Genomic DNA, 12,335 nt, shown 5'->3' with positions numbered 1-12,335 from the left:
TAAGATGATGATATGATATTCTCTGGTCAAATTTAATAGTAAATAGAAATAAATTTATATGTTTAATTTAGAGTATATTAATTATTTTTATAATTTAGGTTATATTTATTAAAACATGAATAATTCAGAATTTTGTGCATTGTCATTTTTTATTATTTTATAAAAAAATTATAAAAATTATAAATTTGTAATATATAGTATAATTACTTAGAGCTAATTATGTCACTTGACAATTTTCTTATTTATAAATTTAATAATCACAATTGTCAATCTCTTCTCAACTTAGTCTAAAGTCTAACTTTATAGAAATATATGGATATAACTTTTAATTTTTATATTTATATTAAAATTATATAGCATTAATATAATTTATTATATATTTCTTGCAATTTATTTATTATTAAAAATAGAAATAAAATATATATTAAAATTTTTATTTTATTGTAATTAATATATTATATTAAAAAATTTTAAAAAATTAAAAAATTACATACTAAAAAGAATAGTAAATTAAAAAATAATATATAAATTATAATAATAAAAATAATAAATTATATTTATTACAAATATATTAATTAATAACATTATTAAATGTGAAAATATAACTTAAAAATAAAAATAAAACATATTAAATGTGCTAACAGCACAAATATAAAAATTTAAATGTATTGCTTGACATAAATATATAAATTTAAATATACCATTTATCAATATCTCTGAATCTCATTTTAAACTTAGCTTTATCTTTATATATATATATTCTGTTTTTCCAACTGTCTTTTCAATAAAAACCAGCAACTCTTTTACAAGAAAAATGTATTGTAATATTTTTATAACTAAAATTAAATAATTATTTTAATAACTTAAGTTTTAGTTATGAAAGTTATTTTATTATTTTGAATTTGAAAATATATATTTTTTATTATTAACAGCGTATTCTCCTTGTTTTCCATTACTTTTCAATGAAAATGAAAATATAAAAAAATATTTTCCATAAAGACACGCCCTAAGGTCTCCATTTCAGAATAGCATATTTGGATGATCCTACAAAAAAGGAGCTTCCCTTATTATCTGTGCCCAAGCTTGAAACTATACGTGTTTCTCATGCTCCTTCCTGCCACAAATGTAAATAGTTGTTCATATAAATTTCCGTGGACAATGCCGAGATCTGTGTTTCATAGCTGAACATGCAAACTAAACAATTGAATGAATTCTCCCCATGCAAACATATATACAATCATTGTTAAATACATACCCCATTATTAAACCATAGATAAATAACAAAGAGAATTGAATTTCTTGTTGCATTTAGGAAACATGTGACCATCGATGAACTTAACTGTCAGTTACTATAGACAACATATCCAAATAATGGAAGGGAGTAACATAAAGTATCAAGAAAAAGTAAAGATGACTTTGCCTCTAGGATGCAAAACTCTCCATCTGCTTCTGACACCAGAAACCTTACATTTTCCACTTGCATAGACAGAAACCATTGCACTAGAAGTCTGCCCCACATACATCAGACTCTGTCTATGAGCTCAGTTCGGTCTTGCACGGCCAAACGCTCCGACACATCAGCCAGTGACTTCAGGTTGCATTTGATTAGAGCCTCAACAAAGTAACATGTTTCGTCCTTGGTGTTCCCATCCGGCACATCAACAACAAATGACTCGATGACCATCGTCCCAGGTCTCCCATCAATGACCTCTGAATGGACAGTAATGATGGAAGAGTAGTTCTGCAAATTTTGAGCAAATTAAGGACAATAAGAACCTTGACCCGTGAAAGAATTGTACAAGCCATCAATATTGCAAAGACATTCACGCAGGCCTAACAATATGCAGCTTGAGTATCAAATATAGCAATAAGGAACAACAAATTTCATACTAAAGATGATGGTATGGGAGGAAAAAGTAGTCAACAGATGGACTGACAAAAGACACTTGTCCTACTTACAATGATGGCCCAAACAAAAGCAAATAAATAATCTGCTGTACAAGTTCTACTGGTAAAGAAGATTCAATGAGCACCCTCAAAATGCTCATTTCAGAGGGGAATATACAGAGAATTCTTCAGTATCACAAGAACTCTTGCATTTCCTAGTAAATATAAAATAGGTAACAAAAATATAAATCTATTCAATCATTTTCTCCTCAAAGGACCTGAATATGTGAAAGAGATGTAATCATACATTTACAAGCTCCAATGAACCATACAAATTGGATGAATTTCAAAAAATAAAAGGCAATTCATCCACGAGAAAATAATTAGAAGCCCCTCTTCATCCAAGAGAAAACTATTATGCTATTCAATTTTAGCAAAAAATTGAACATAAAGCAAATAGGACACATCAATCTACGAATAACTGCACCCCTGGCTACTGGAGACTAACTTATAAATTAGCGAAGGGTTAAAAAAAACAAAAAATAAAAACCGCATGCATCTGCATAGACTAATGCAATACTGCAAATTCTCAAAGCCAAGACAAGCTGATGAAATTTGCAGCATATCAACGAGTACAATGCTATGAAGTTCATGATAAATTCAGGTTCCCACCAATGCTCAGTTTGACAACTCAAACATTAAGGGATTCAATCATACAAAAGTATTTAAGAGGGCCAACCAAAACTCAAACAGTGCGTCCTCACACACGCTCGTACACACACACACACACACACGAGAAATAAGATCAAAGCGTTCATACCTTAAGCCGATGATCTCCCCCAACAATGGTCATCCTAAATATATGCTCCTCATCATCTAGTACCTCCAATCGTTCAGTGCTAGTGGTAGCTGGAAGTCCTGACTTAACATTCACCTCCCTAACACTTCCAATCTGAAGGTCTCCCTGCACAATGCACCTGCTAACAAACGGCTTATACCTCTGCGGTTGATCAAATCTTCTAACCAGTGACCACACCTGATGATTGTTGAAATACCAGAAACATTATATTGAACATCACAAGAACATAGTAATAATAATATATCCACACAGGCCCACAAGACAATCCAAACCAGTTACAACAGTCAATTACAGCCTCAAATGCTCTCGGATCTACCAAAATGAATCCTCCACAAATTTTAATCGATTAAACCTAAAAAGAAGGGGGGAAAGTGAGAAAATGGCACTTACAAGATGAACTGGAGCTTTTACGTGTTTAACGAGAGAGGAGCTACACTGGTGGTCTTTGACGTCGTGCACATGGTGCCTCCTGATGTAATCGTCTGCCATCTTGCTAAAAGCATTGCCGTTGACGGTCATGTAATCAGTGGTCACCATCCAGCTAACAAAAGAGAGGAAGATCGTGACCGGAAAAAAGAAGGTCAAAAGATCGCCGGCGAGAGGAGAGTGGAGGAGGAAGTGGAGGAGGTCTCAACAGAAGCGTCCAAAATGCACCGCCACCACGGGCAGCTCCTCCAATCGCGAAAGGTCCAGAGCTTCCCATCTAATCGTTTTCGTCATTTAAAAATGAATTTAAAATTTGTAATAAATTGCAACTTGCAATTTTTTCTTTTTTAATCTTTTTTATCCGTACTTTATAAGGGTTGGTTCTGGTCCTGACTCCCGACAGGGATGGGTAAAATTACATTATGGATCCCTGAACTTAAAGTATATAATATTTTAGCCACTATTCTTTATGCATAATTCAGTTCATCCCTAGATCGGTACCCAGTGTGCTCACTTAATTACAGGTATGGCGCCGGAGAAAGTCTTCTAAATTCTAACCGGGTAAATAACCCCCGGCCAACTATCCTCCTTCTTAGCCGAGGATAGTTTGTATTTATTATCTCTATAATGATATAAAGATTTCAATAAAATAAAAATAATTTAATTTTGATTTGTAACAAAAACTAACCTAAGTAACATATATGTATTTTTTTTCCATAGACACATATATAAAAGTATATAAGATATATACCAACTAGTTTTCTCCGTGAATATTTCCTCAAAATCCGTGGTAGCTTAGTTGTGAGCTTGGTTTAATAGAAATGAAATATTTTAATGGATGTCTTGTTTTTGAAAGCAATGAATGTCTAGAAATAATAATAAAAATATAGAAAATAAATTTTAAAAATAACATTACAAACAGTTTTATCCGCAGTTATTTATATTTTAGGATATACTCTATTTATCTCATAAATTTTATTTTTTTTGTTATCTTAAAATTATTGTCCATTTTCTTTTATCAATATTTTATTTTATTTTATTTTATTTTCAAGACAATCTCTTAATAAATATTATATTTTAAAAAAAATATTAAAAATATCTTTTAATATGTAATAAAAATTAATATATTTAAAATAGTGTATAATTAAAAAATTAATTAAAAAAAAAATCTTTCTCATTTATATATAAAGTGACGAGACATAATAACTATTTGCAAAACCAAGGGCCCAAATACCCATCTTTTAATATTTAAATATTATATTTAATAATTTAAAGGTCAATTTCAATTTAATAACTTAAATTTTTACTTCAAAATTTTCCATTAACCAAATTTAATTACTGATATTGCTGAGATTATATTAATAACGTGGTTGGAATAAAATTATATTGTGATTGATTAGAATTTGCAAAAAAGAGAATGTGAGGTAGTGGTAGATACCCACAACAGTTATTTCGACGCTCAAGTCAGTATACTAAAAAAGAGAATGAATATAATGAATTGCTTAGAGCTCTTGTATAAAACCTCTGTGATCCTTTTCCTTTTATATTGTAAAAGGGTGGAAGTAAATATATTATTTTCCGATAATCCGACGGTAATGTGATCGGTTGCTTGATATAGGATATCGCCAGCTAATAGATTGGTAATCTTACAGTTACAGATATAATAGGAATACGTTGAACTGTGCCTGCTAATGGTAACTTCATGTCGAGACTCGCGCTATCGAGGGGAGGGCGAGTCTTGGTGATAATCTAGGTGTTAAAGTGTCTGGATCTTCCTTCCTAGGCTGGCTCGCATTTTCTACTTATTAAATCCTTGCCATGTGGGTTTATCTCGTAGTAACAACTCACAGTTTGCTTTCGGCGGTTGTTATGTAGTATCAGAGGTCCTCCGGCTAGTCTTCAATTCTTCAGATTTGAAGGTGATGGTTTGTCTTTTTTATTATGTGGCACGATTTGGCTAGCCTTTACTGTTTCTCATTTTATCTTCCCTTGGTTATGATGATGGCCTCATTTTTCAAGCTATCTATAACGACCCAGAAACCGGACCACTACCGGCGCTAGGATTCAGATCGACTTAAGGTCGCCGGAACCCGTAGCAAGCCTACTATGCATCCTATATACCTGATAAATCCCATACATGATCATACTTTTCCATAAAAATTTTAAACTTTTCATCTACCAAGCTTAACTTGTGCATGCACTCTAACTGAAAAACATAAAACCCCATACTAGAGCTCTCATCAAATGCTCTAGTTGGGTCAACAATACATATATCAAGCTTGGTTCTCATCACATAACATCATAAAACATAATATACTGACCATGTACAAAAGGGATCAACCATACTCTAGGGCCAAACACAATACTATCCTCAATATACATTACATTACATTACATCATTTTTACAATACATGTCCACTACTATACTATTACATAGTCTTTACCCTTGCTGATACCCTGCGTTACCTCTGACCCTGCAAACCTGGGGGTTAGGGAGAGGGGTGAGCTGCTAGAGCCCAGTGAGCAGAACTATAAAAAACATTTAAATAAACATATGCCATCATGAAATGCGTCACATCACAAGTAAAATCACATCACGGATGGACTGACCCAAAAATCCCTCTACTCTGTGCTCGACCCTCGGTGGAGCTCCTCAGGACTTCTGTTACATACATAGCTCTGTGCCCGGCCCTCGGTGGGGCTCCTCAGGACTTCTGTTACATAAAATAATATCTAAAGGGCTAATGGGTCGTCCTGTTGCCCATCCACACCCACAATGAATAATGCAATGCGACATATTCGTGGATTCTAATGCAAACAACTTATTACATATCATGGCATTCGTGATACATGGATCATGCTAAAAGGATTTCATTGCTTGAAAATAAAAGAAGTTATGTTCTACTCACCTCTAGCAGATGCTGGACTATCTCTGAACCAGCTAACTCTGTGGGCCTCCTCGGTTCCTCGGGTCCGATCCTACAAAGGTGGACTCAAATATGGGACCAAACATACTCTAACAAAACTCTAAACATCTCCCCAAAATCCCCCTAAAACATCTCAAACATGTATGAAAAAACGGGCAAAGGAAGGCTGGATAGGGGACTTTCGACGGCAGGTTCGGCGGCCGAAGGTCCCTCCACAGAAGAAAGTCACCAACCTTCGGCGGCATGTTCGATGGCCGAAACTCCCCTCCAGAGCCGAAAGTCCAAATTTTCGGGGGAGAGTTTAGGCGGCCAAAACAGCTTCCACAAGAGGTTCGGCGGCCGAACCTTGTTTTGGCAGCTGAACCTGGGTTCTCTAAGAAGGCAGAACCCGCTTCCTCCTCAAGTTTTCAGCCTCCAAAACCTCTCTAAACACCTACAACAAGCATCCAACTTCTCAAAAACATGCATATATCCTTATCCATGCATATAGGGGCTTAAAACTAGCCTAAACCCCAACAAACATCATCATGGCAACACATATAACATATGATCATCATAACCCTTAACCTCTAGAGCCACTCTAAACATGCATAAAAACTCCCTGAAAACCCTCAAAACATACTTAAAACATAAGGGGAGGTGAGGATCCATGCTTACCTGTTGAAGATCGAGAGGATTGATGTAATACCCGGCTAGACTCCGGTATCGAAATTCCTACCGTCCTGTGGAATCTCGGATGTCGGAGACCTTTAGAAGGGTAAAACTATGTTTTCATGAAATGTTTTAATGTCTTTGATGATTTTGAATGAAAAGGAAATGAGTTTTTGAATAAAAACAACCTTGGAGGAAAGCTCAGGTTCGGCCGCCGAACCTCAAGTTCGGCCGCCGAACATGCATGCGTTTTGGAGGCACGTTAGGCCCCCGAAAGCATGAGTGAGAGAAGTCCAGGTTCGGCCGCCGAAAGTCAAGTTCGGCCGCCGAACATGGCATGCATGCGGAAGCACTTTCGGCCCCCGAACGTGGCCTGGCCAGCCACTATAAAAGGGTCACTTAGCCGAAATGGGCGAGCTTTCTCCCATTTTCGGCCATAGATAGCTTCCGACCTCCCTCTCCCCAGATCTTGTGTTCTTTCTCCAAATCTCCTCCATTTTTCTTGAGTTTTCACCTCTCATTGCAAGTTTTGAGCATTTAAGACAAGTTTTGGAGCTTTGGGAACTCAGGAGCTCATTTGCTTGGATCTCCGAGTTAGGTCGTCTCTCTCTCGATCTTCAAGAGGTAAGAGCCGATCTTAAGCTCATTATATGTTTTAAATAAGTTTTATGCAAGATCTATGGGGTAGAAATGCATGTGTAGGTTTTTAGTGAGTTATGGATGATTTTTGAGGTTATGCAAATGAGGCTTACAAATGCTTGTGTATGTGTGTTGTAGTTGGGGTTTAAGGTAGTTTGAGACCCCTAGGAGCTTGTATGCATGTTTTGGTTGAGTTATATGCATGTTGGAAGAGTTAGGAGGCAAATGTGCATAAAGGAGCCAAGTTTCTGCCCTTTGGCAGAAACCAGGTTCGGCAGCCGAAGGCACTTTCGGCCGCCGAACATGGCTGGGGAGGCAGGCCTTTCGGCTGCCGAAGTTGCCCCCGAAAGGAGACTTTCGTCTCTGTCTGGGACTTTCGGCCGTCGAAGGTGCCGCCGAACATGCATGAGTTTCGCCTCTGTCTGGGAGTTTCGGCCGCCGAAGGTGCCGCCGAACCTGCCTGACTTTCGGCTCTGGAGGGACTTTCGGCTGCCGACCCTGCCGCCGAAAGTGCCCTGTCCAGCTTTCCTTTGCATGTTCTTGCATGGATGTTTTGAGATGTTTTAGGGGGTTTTTGGGGGATGTTTTTAGAGTTATGTTACAGTATGTTGGTCCCTCATTTGAGTCCACCTGTGTAGGTTCGGACCCGAGGAACCGAGGACCCCAGCAGTGAGTCAACTGCTTCAGTCAGTGTCAGAGCTAGCCAGAGGTGAGTGGAATAACCCTTATGCTTTTAAATAAATAAATCAGTTTTGAGCATGTTCATGCATCACGGTTGCCATGTGATATTTCAGGTTGTTTGCATTAGAAATCACGAATATGTTGCATTGCATAAATATGTTGTTGATGTGGATGAACGTTGAATGATCCATTAGCCCTCATATGTTATGGCATGATGATATGATATGGAAGTCCAGATGTGGCCTGCACTACGCCCCCGGCACCATGGAATATGTATGTTATGTTATGTATAAGAGAAAGACCAGGTGTGGCCTGCATTACGCCCCTGGCATGATTGGATTATGTGGAGGGCTAGATGGTGACAAGTTCATCCTTGATATGATTAGTTGTGATGTGATGCATTCCATGATAGCATGTATTTTAAATGCTTTACGATTCTGCTCACTGGGCTCTAGTAGCTCACCCCTCTCCCAAATTCCCCAGGTTTGCAGGTACGGGTTAGACAGAGAAGTCAAGAAGAGTAATGAAGTCATATGTATGTAATAGTTAGAATGTGGACATGACAGATTGTATAATGATGTATAGACATGTAATGTAACGATATTGAGGTTAGAAGTGTGCTTGACCGTAGTATAATGTAATCCCTTGTTGACGCATGATCTTAATGTTATTGATGTTTATGTCTAGCCAACTCAGCATGTAATCGCCCTTTGAGGGCATTGATGAGATCCCACAGAGGGGTCAAGTTTATGATAATGTTTTTGTTCAGTGCATGCACAGGTTGAGTTGGTATATGATAGAAAGTATGAATTAAAAGTTTAAATTTTTATGCATGTTGTTGATCATGTATGGGATTATACAGGTTTACAGGTTATATGTCAGGCTTACTACGGGTCCCGGCGGCCTTAAGCCGATCTGGATCCTAGCGCCGGTAGCGGTCCGATTTTCGGGTCGTTACAGAATGGTATCAGAGCCCTAGGTTCATATGGTCGGACCTAGAGTGTCGGGCTCATAGATGTTATAGAAAGGTCAAGCACAATAGGAAAGGTCATGTCCACTAGGATAGGATGTGGAGTCCTGTCTCTCATGATGATGTGAAATGCTATGATATGAATGATATGCTATGATGTGTGATGCGGGTTCATGTGTGCCCACATGAACCATATGATGCTAATGTTTATGTGATGTGTACTGTTTTTTAGAAAACAGGATGAGAGGAACTCGTCGATCAGCAAGATTGACTGGAGTACCACATGAGGATGAGGGCACGAGCGCCCGTCCTCCCGCATTGCCTAGGGCAATGTCTAGTAGGTCCAACAGAGAAAGAGCAGTAAGAGACCCTAGAAGGTCTTTGGATCTGGGTAGAAGCAGATCAGTCAGAGGAACAGTCCAAGGAGGAGTGTCAGAGGATATGGGGGATGATATGGATGTAGAGCAGAGGAGGGATGGCAGTTTGGGAGTTAGTATGTCAGAAGAGGGAGTGGGAGAATCCCAAGGAGGCACTCAGGCCTCGGGATTTGTTCAGCCACCTTACTACCCACCCTTCTCACAAAACCCTGGATATTCGATGGGAGGCACATCAGATTACCACAGTTTTAGCCCTCATCCCATACAGATGCCATACCCACCTTATTATCCACCATACCCACAGTACCCAATGTATCCACCTCCACCTTACTATCCAAATCCAGCAAACCCTACCCCAGGGGATGCTGCACCTCCTCCTCCTCCAGCAGAACCAGCAGCCCCAGCTACCCAACCTCCTAGACTTAGCTCAGCCAGTGGGAGCAAGGCCAAGATGACTGACTACATGAAGTTGGGTGCTCCCCAGTATGAAAAAGGGGATGACCCGTTTGTGTATCTGGAAAGGGTCAAGGTGATCACAGATGAGATTGGGGCTGATGATAGTAGAGCCATTCAGATGGCTGGGTTCACACTTAAGTGCAAGAAGGCACGAGAGTGGTTCAAGAATTATGTGAACCCGAAAGTGGATAGCATGTCTTGGGAAGAGTTTGCAAACGAGTTTGCAGGATGGGCTTTCCCAGATAGTTCAAGGGAGCTGAAGATGATAGAGTTCGAGCAGTTGAGGCAGACTGATGAGATGAGTGTAGAGGAGTTCACAGACAGATTTTTAGAGCTGTTGCCTTTTTCAGGGCAAAGCCTTGACTCAGACCAGAAAAGGTCAAGGAGGTATATCATGAAACTCCACTCCAGGTATTCCTCCTTGATCCAGTCAGCAGATAGGGAGAGCTTCCATGCCATAGTGGATATGGCCCGGAAAATGGAGGCCAGTGCCATCATTCAGGGGACAGTTAAACAGTCAGTGGCACAGCCTTCTGGTTCTAAGACCCCAGGCTCTTCTTCAATGAGTGCAGCAACTTCAGGTAGCAAGAAGTGGGACAGAGGTCCCAGGAAGTCTAAGAAGAACAAGTTCTGGAACAAGGTTAAGTCCAGTCTGGGACTAGGGAGTGGCTCAAGCTCTGGTGCGGATAATGCAGTTTGTGCAAGGTGTGGTAAGCCACACAGGGGAGTATGTCGGTTTGGGACGACGGCCTGTTACAGATGTGGTCAGGAGGGGCATATGTCTCGAGATTGTCCAAGAGCAGCCCCGATGGCACAGTCCCAGCAGACAGCTTCAGGCAGTGTAGCGCAGCCAGCAGCTCCAGCCATGACTCAGGCCAGTGGCAGAGGCAGAGGTAGAGGGAGAGGGGCAGCCTCTTCTTCAGCGGGTTTCAGAGGAGAAGGTCCATCAGCTCCAGCACGGATCTTCACCATGACTCAGCAGGAGGCAGATGCATCTAACACCGTGGTGGCAGGTAAATTAGTCATTGGTTGTTCAGATGTGTATGCCTTGATGGACCCTGACAGAACGGTTGTCGAGGCCGGTCAAAAATAATACAATTAAGCTATCAACAATCTTACAACTGTAGATAGTGGTGAAAGGATCGAATCCACAGGGAATTGATACTTACCTATTTTCCTTATCAAGACCAAACAAACAAACTGAAAATAAAAATAAAGTGCAAGTAAAGTAAAAAGGGGGGTTTTGATATTGGTTTGATTAAACTAATGATGAAAGCAATAAAGAAAAGCAAATAATAAAAATAAAGAGAAAACAAATATGAGAAAAGCTCTAGTTGAAGATTCAGATTCACTTTAGTTGATGGGATTGATCATTGACTCATATATTCCTTTGCTTGATTCAATAAATTGGCCATGGAGATTGAAGAAGCTTCTCACATCCATTATCTCTCTTTTAGATTAAATCAATTAGGGAAAGTCCTCCAATTAATTACTAATTAACAATTGTCAAAGAACGTCTTTGAGCCTCAGGCCTTTTACAAAAGTCAATCGCATAAAGAAATAGAGAGAACCAATTCTAGTCACCCACATGCATGGAGATAACACTAGATCATGCAATTCCTTGGCTTTTACACCAAGTGTTCTTATGTTTGAGCAATCCAAGCAATTACGGACTTAAGATTATCGAAACTAACAATATATTACCTTGCAATCAAGAATCAATGTAGATCCAAACAACAAAGCAATAATATCATAAAGCATGAAATACATGAATATTGAAAAGCAAAAGGTAAAACGATGAATGTCCAAGTCTCTCAATCCAAATTACAACCAAAGCTTCACTTGATCTTCCACTAGAATAAAAGGTTTCAGCCTCTCATGGCTGAAACAAAACAGAAAATAAAATAAAAGAAGAAGAAAAGAAGAAGAAGAAGGAGAGAAGTGCTTGACCGAAGCCTAGGAGAAGGGGGAAAGAAGGCCAACTCGTGGCTGCCTTGAAGAGAGGTTTTTATAGCCTCTAGATGCTGCCCTAGGTGTGTAGAGGCTGCCCAAGTTGCTTCCTAATTAGTGTAGATGCTGCCCTTGCTTCCTAATTAGTGAGGAGGCTGCCCATATGCAACTTGCTGCCCAAGTTGTTGCAAAAGAGGAAAGAATCGTAGTGCATGCACTTCAGAAGGCAGGTGCGCGCAGATGGCTTTCAGAATAGGAAAGGAGCGTACCTTGTGTCTGAAAAGGAAGGAAGAGCGATCCAAGGATGCCAATAGAGGAAGAAAAGTCGTGGCTTGCTCTGCAGGAGAGAGGCATGCGCGCGGATAGCACTGAAAGGGAAGGAGGCGCGCGGATCAGGCTTTGCAGAAGAGGTAGGCGCGGGAACAGCACTGTATAGGAAATATTTGCTGTCCAAACTTCCTATTTAGATGGATCCTCTATTGAATTATGAATCTGGACTGTATGAAGGCCAA

The 12,335-nt window shown here is 39.3% G+C and overlaps 1 protein-coding gene across 1 annotated transcript; it reads right to left on the bottom strand.

Annotated features, from left to right (window-relative positions):
- Positions 1-1,274: 1,274 nt before the first annotated feature.
- LOC110607274 (abscisic acid receptor PYL8) lies at positions 1,275-3,484 on the bottom strand. Its single transcript, XM_021746360.2, has 3 exons — positions 3,137-3,484; positions 2,708-2,923; positions 1,275-1,741 (listed from the first exon to the last, which is right to left on the bottom strand). Exons 1-3 carry the CDS (start codon positions 3,281-3,283, stop codon positions 1,523-1,525), a joined length of 582 nt encoding a protein of 193 aa, XP_021602052.1. The 5' UTR covers positions 3,284-3,484; the 3' UTR covers positions 1,275-1,522.
- Between the last annotated feature and the right edge of the window lie 8,851 nt (positions 3,485-12,335).

The sequence above is a fragment of the Manihot esculenta genome, chromosome 1 (genome assembly GCF_001659605.2).
Source record: "Manihot esculenta cultivar AM560-2 chromosome 1, M.esculenta_v8, whole genome shotgun sequence".
NCBI lineage: Eukaryota > Viridiplantae > Streptophyta > Magnoliopsida > Malpighiales > Euphorbiaceae > Manihot > Manihot esculenta.
Note: the sequence above shows the minus strand (reverse complement) of the source record. Positions and strands in the feature narration are given on the sequence as shown.

Coding starts and splice junctions, on each gene's coding strand:
- LOC110607274 (XM_021746360.2), bottom strand. CDS start 3,283: ATGGTGACCACTGATTACATGACCGTCAACGGCAATGCTTTTAGCAAG. Junction 2,924..3,136: donor TAAAAGCTCCAGTTCATCTT/GTAAGTGCCATT, acceptor AACAATCATCAG/GTGTGGTCACTGGTTAGAAG. Junction 1,742..2,707: donor GGGGAGATCATCGGCTTAAG/GTATGAACGCTT, acceptor CAAAATTTGCAG/AACTACTCTTCCATCATTAC.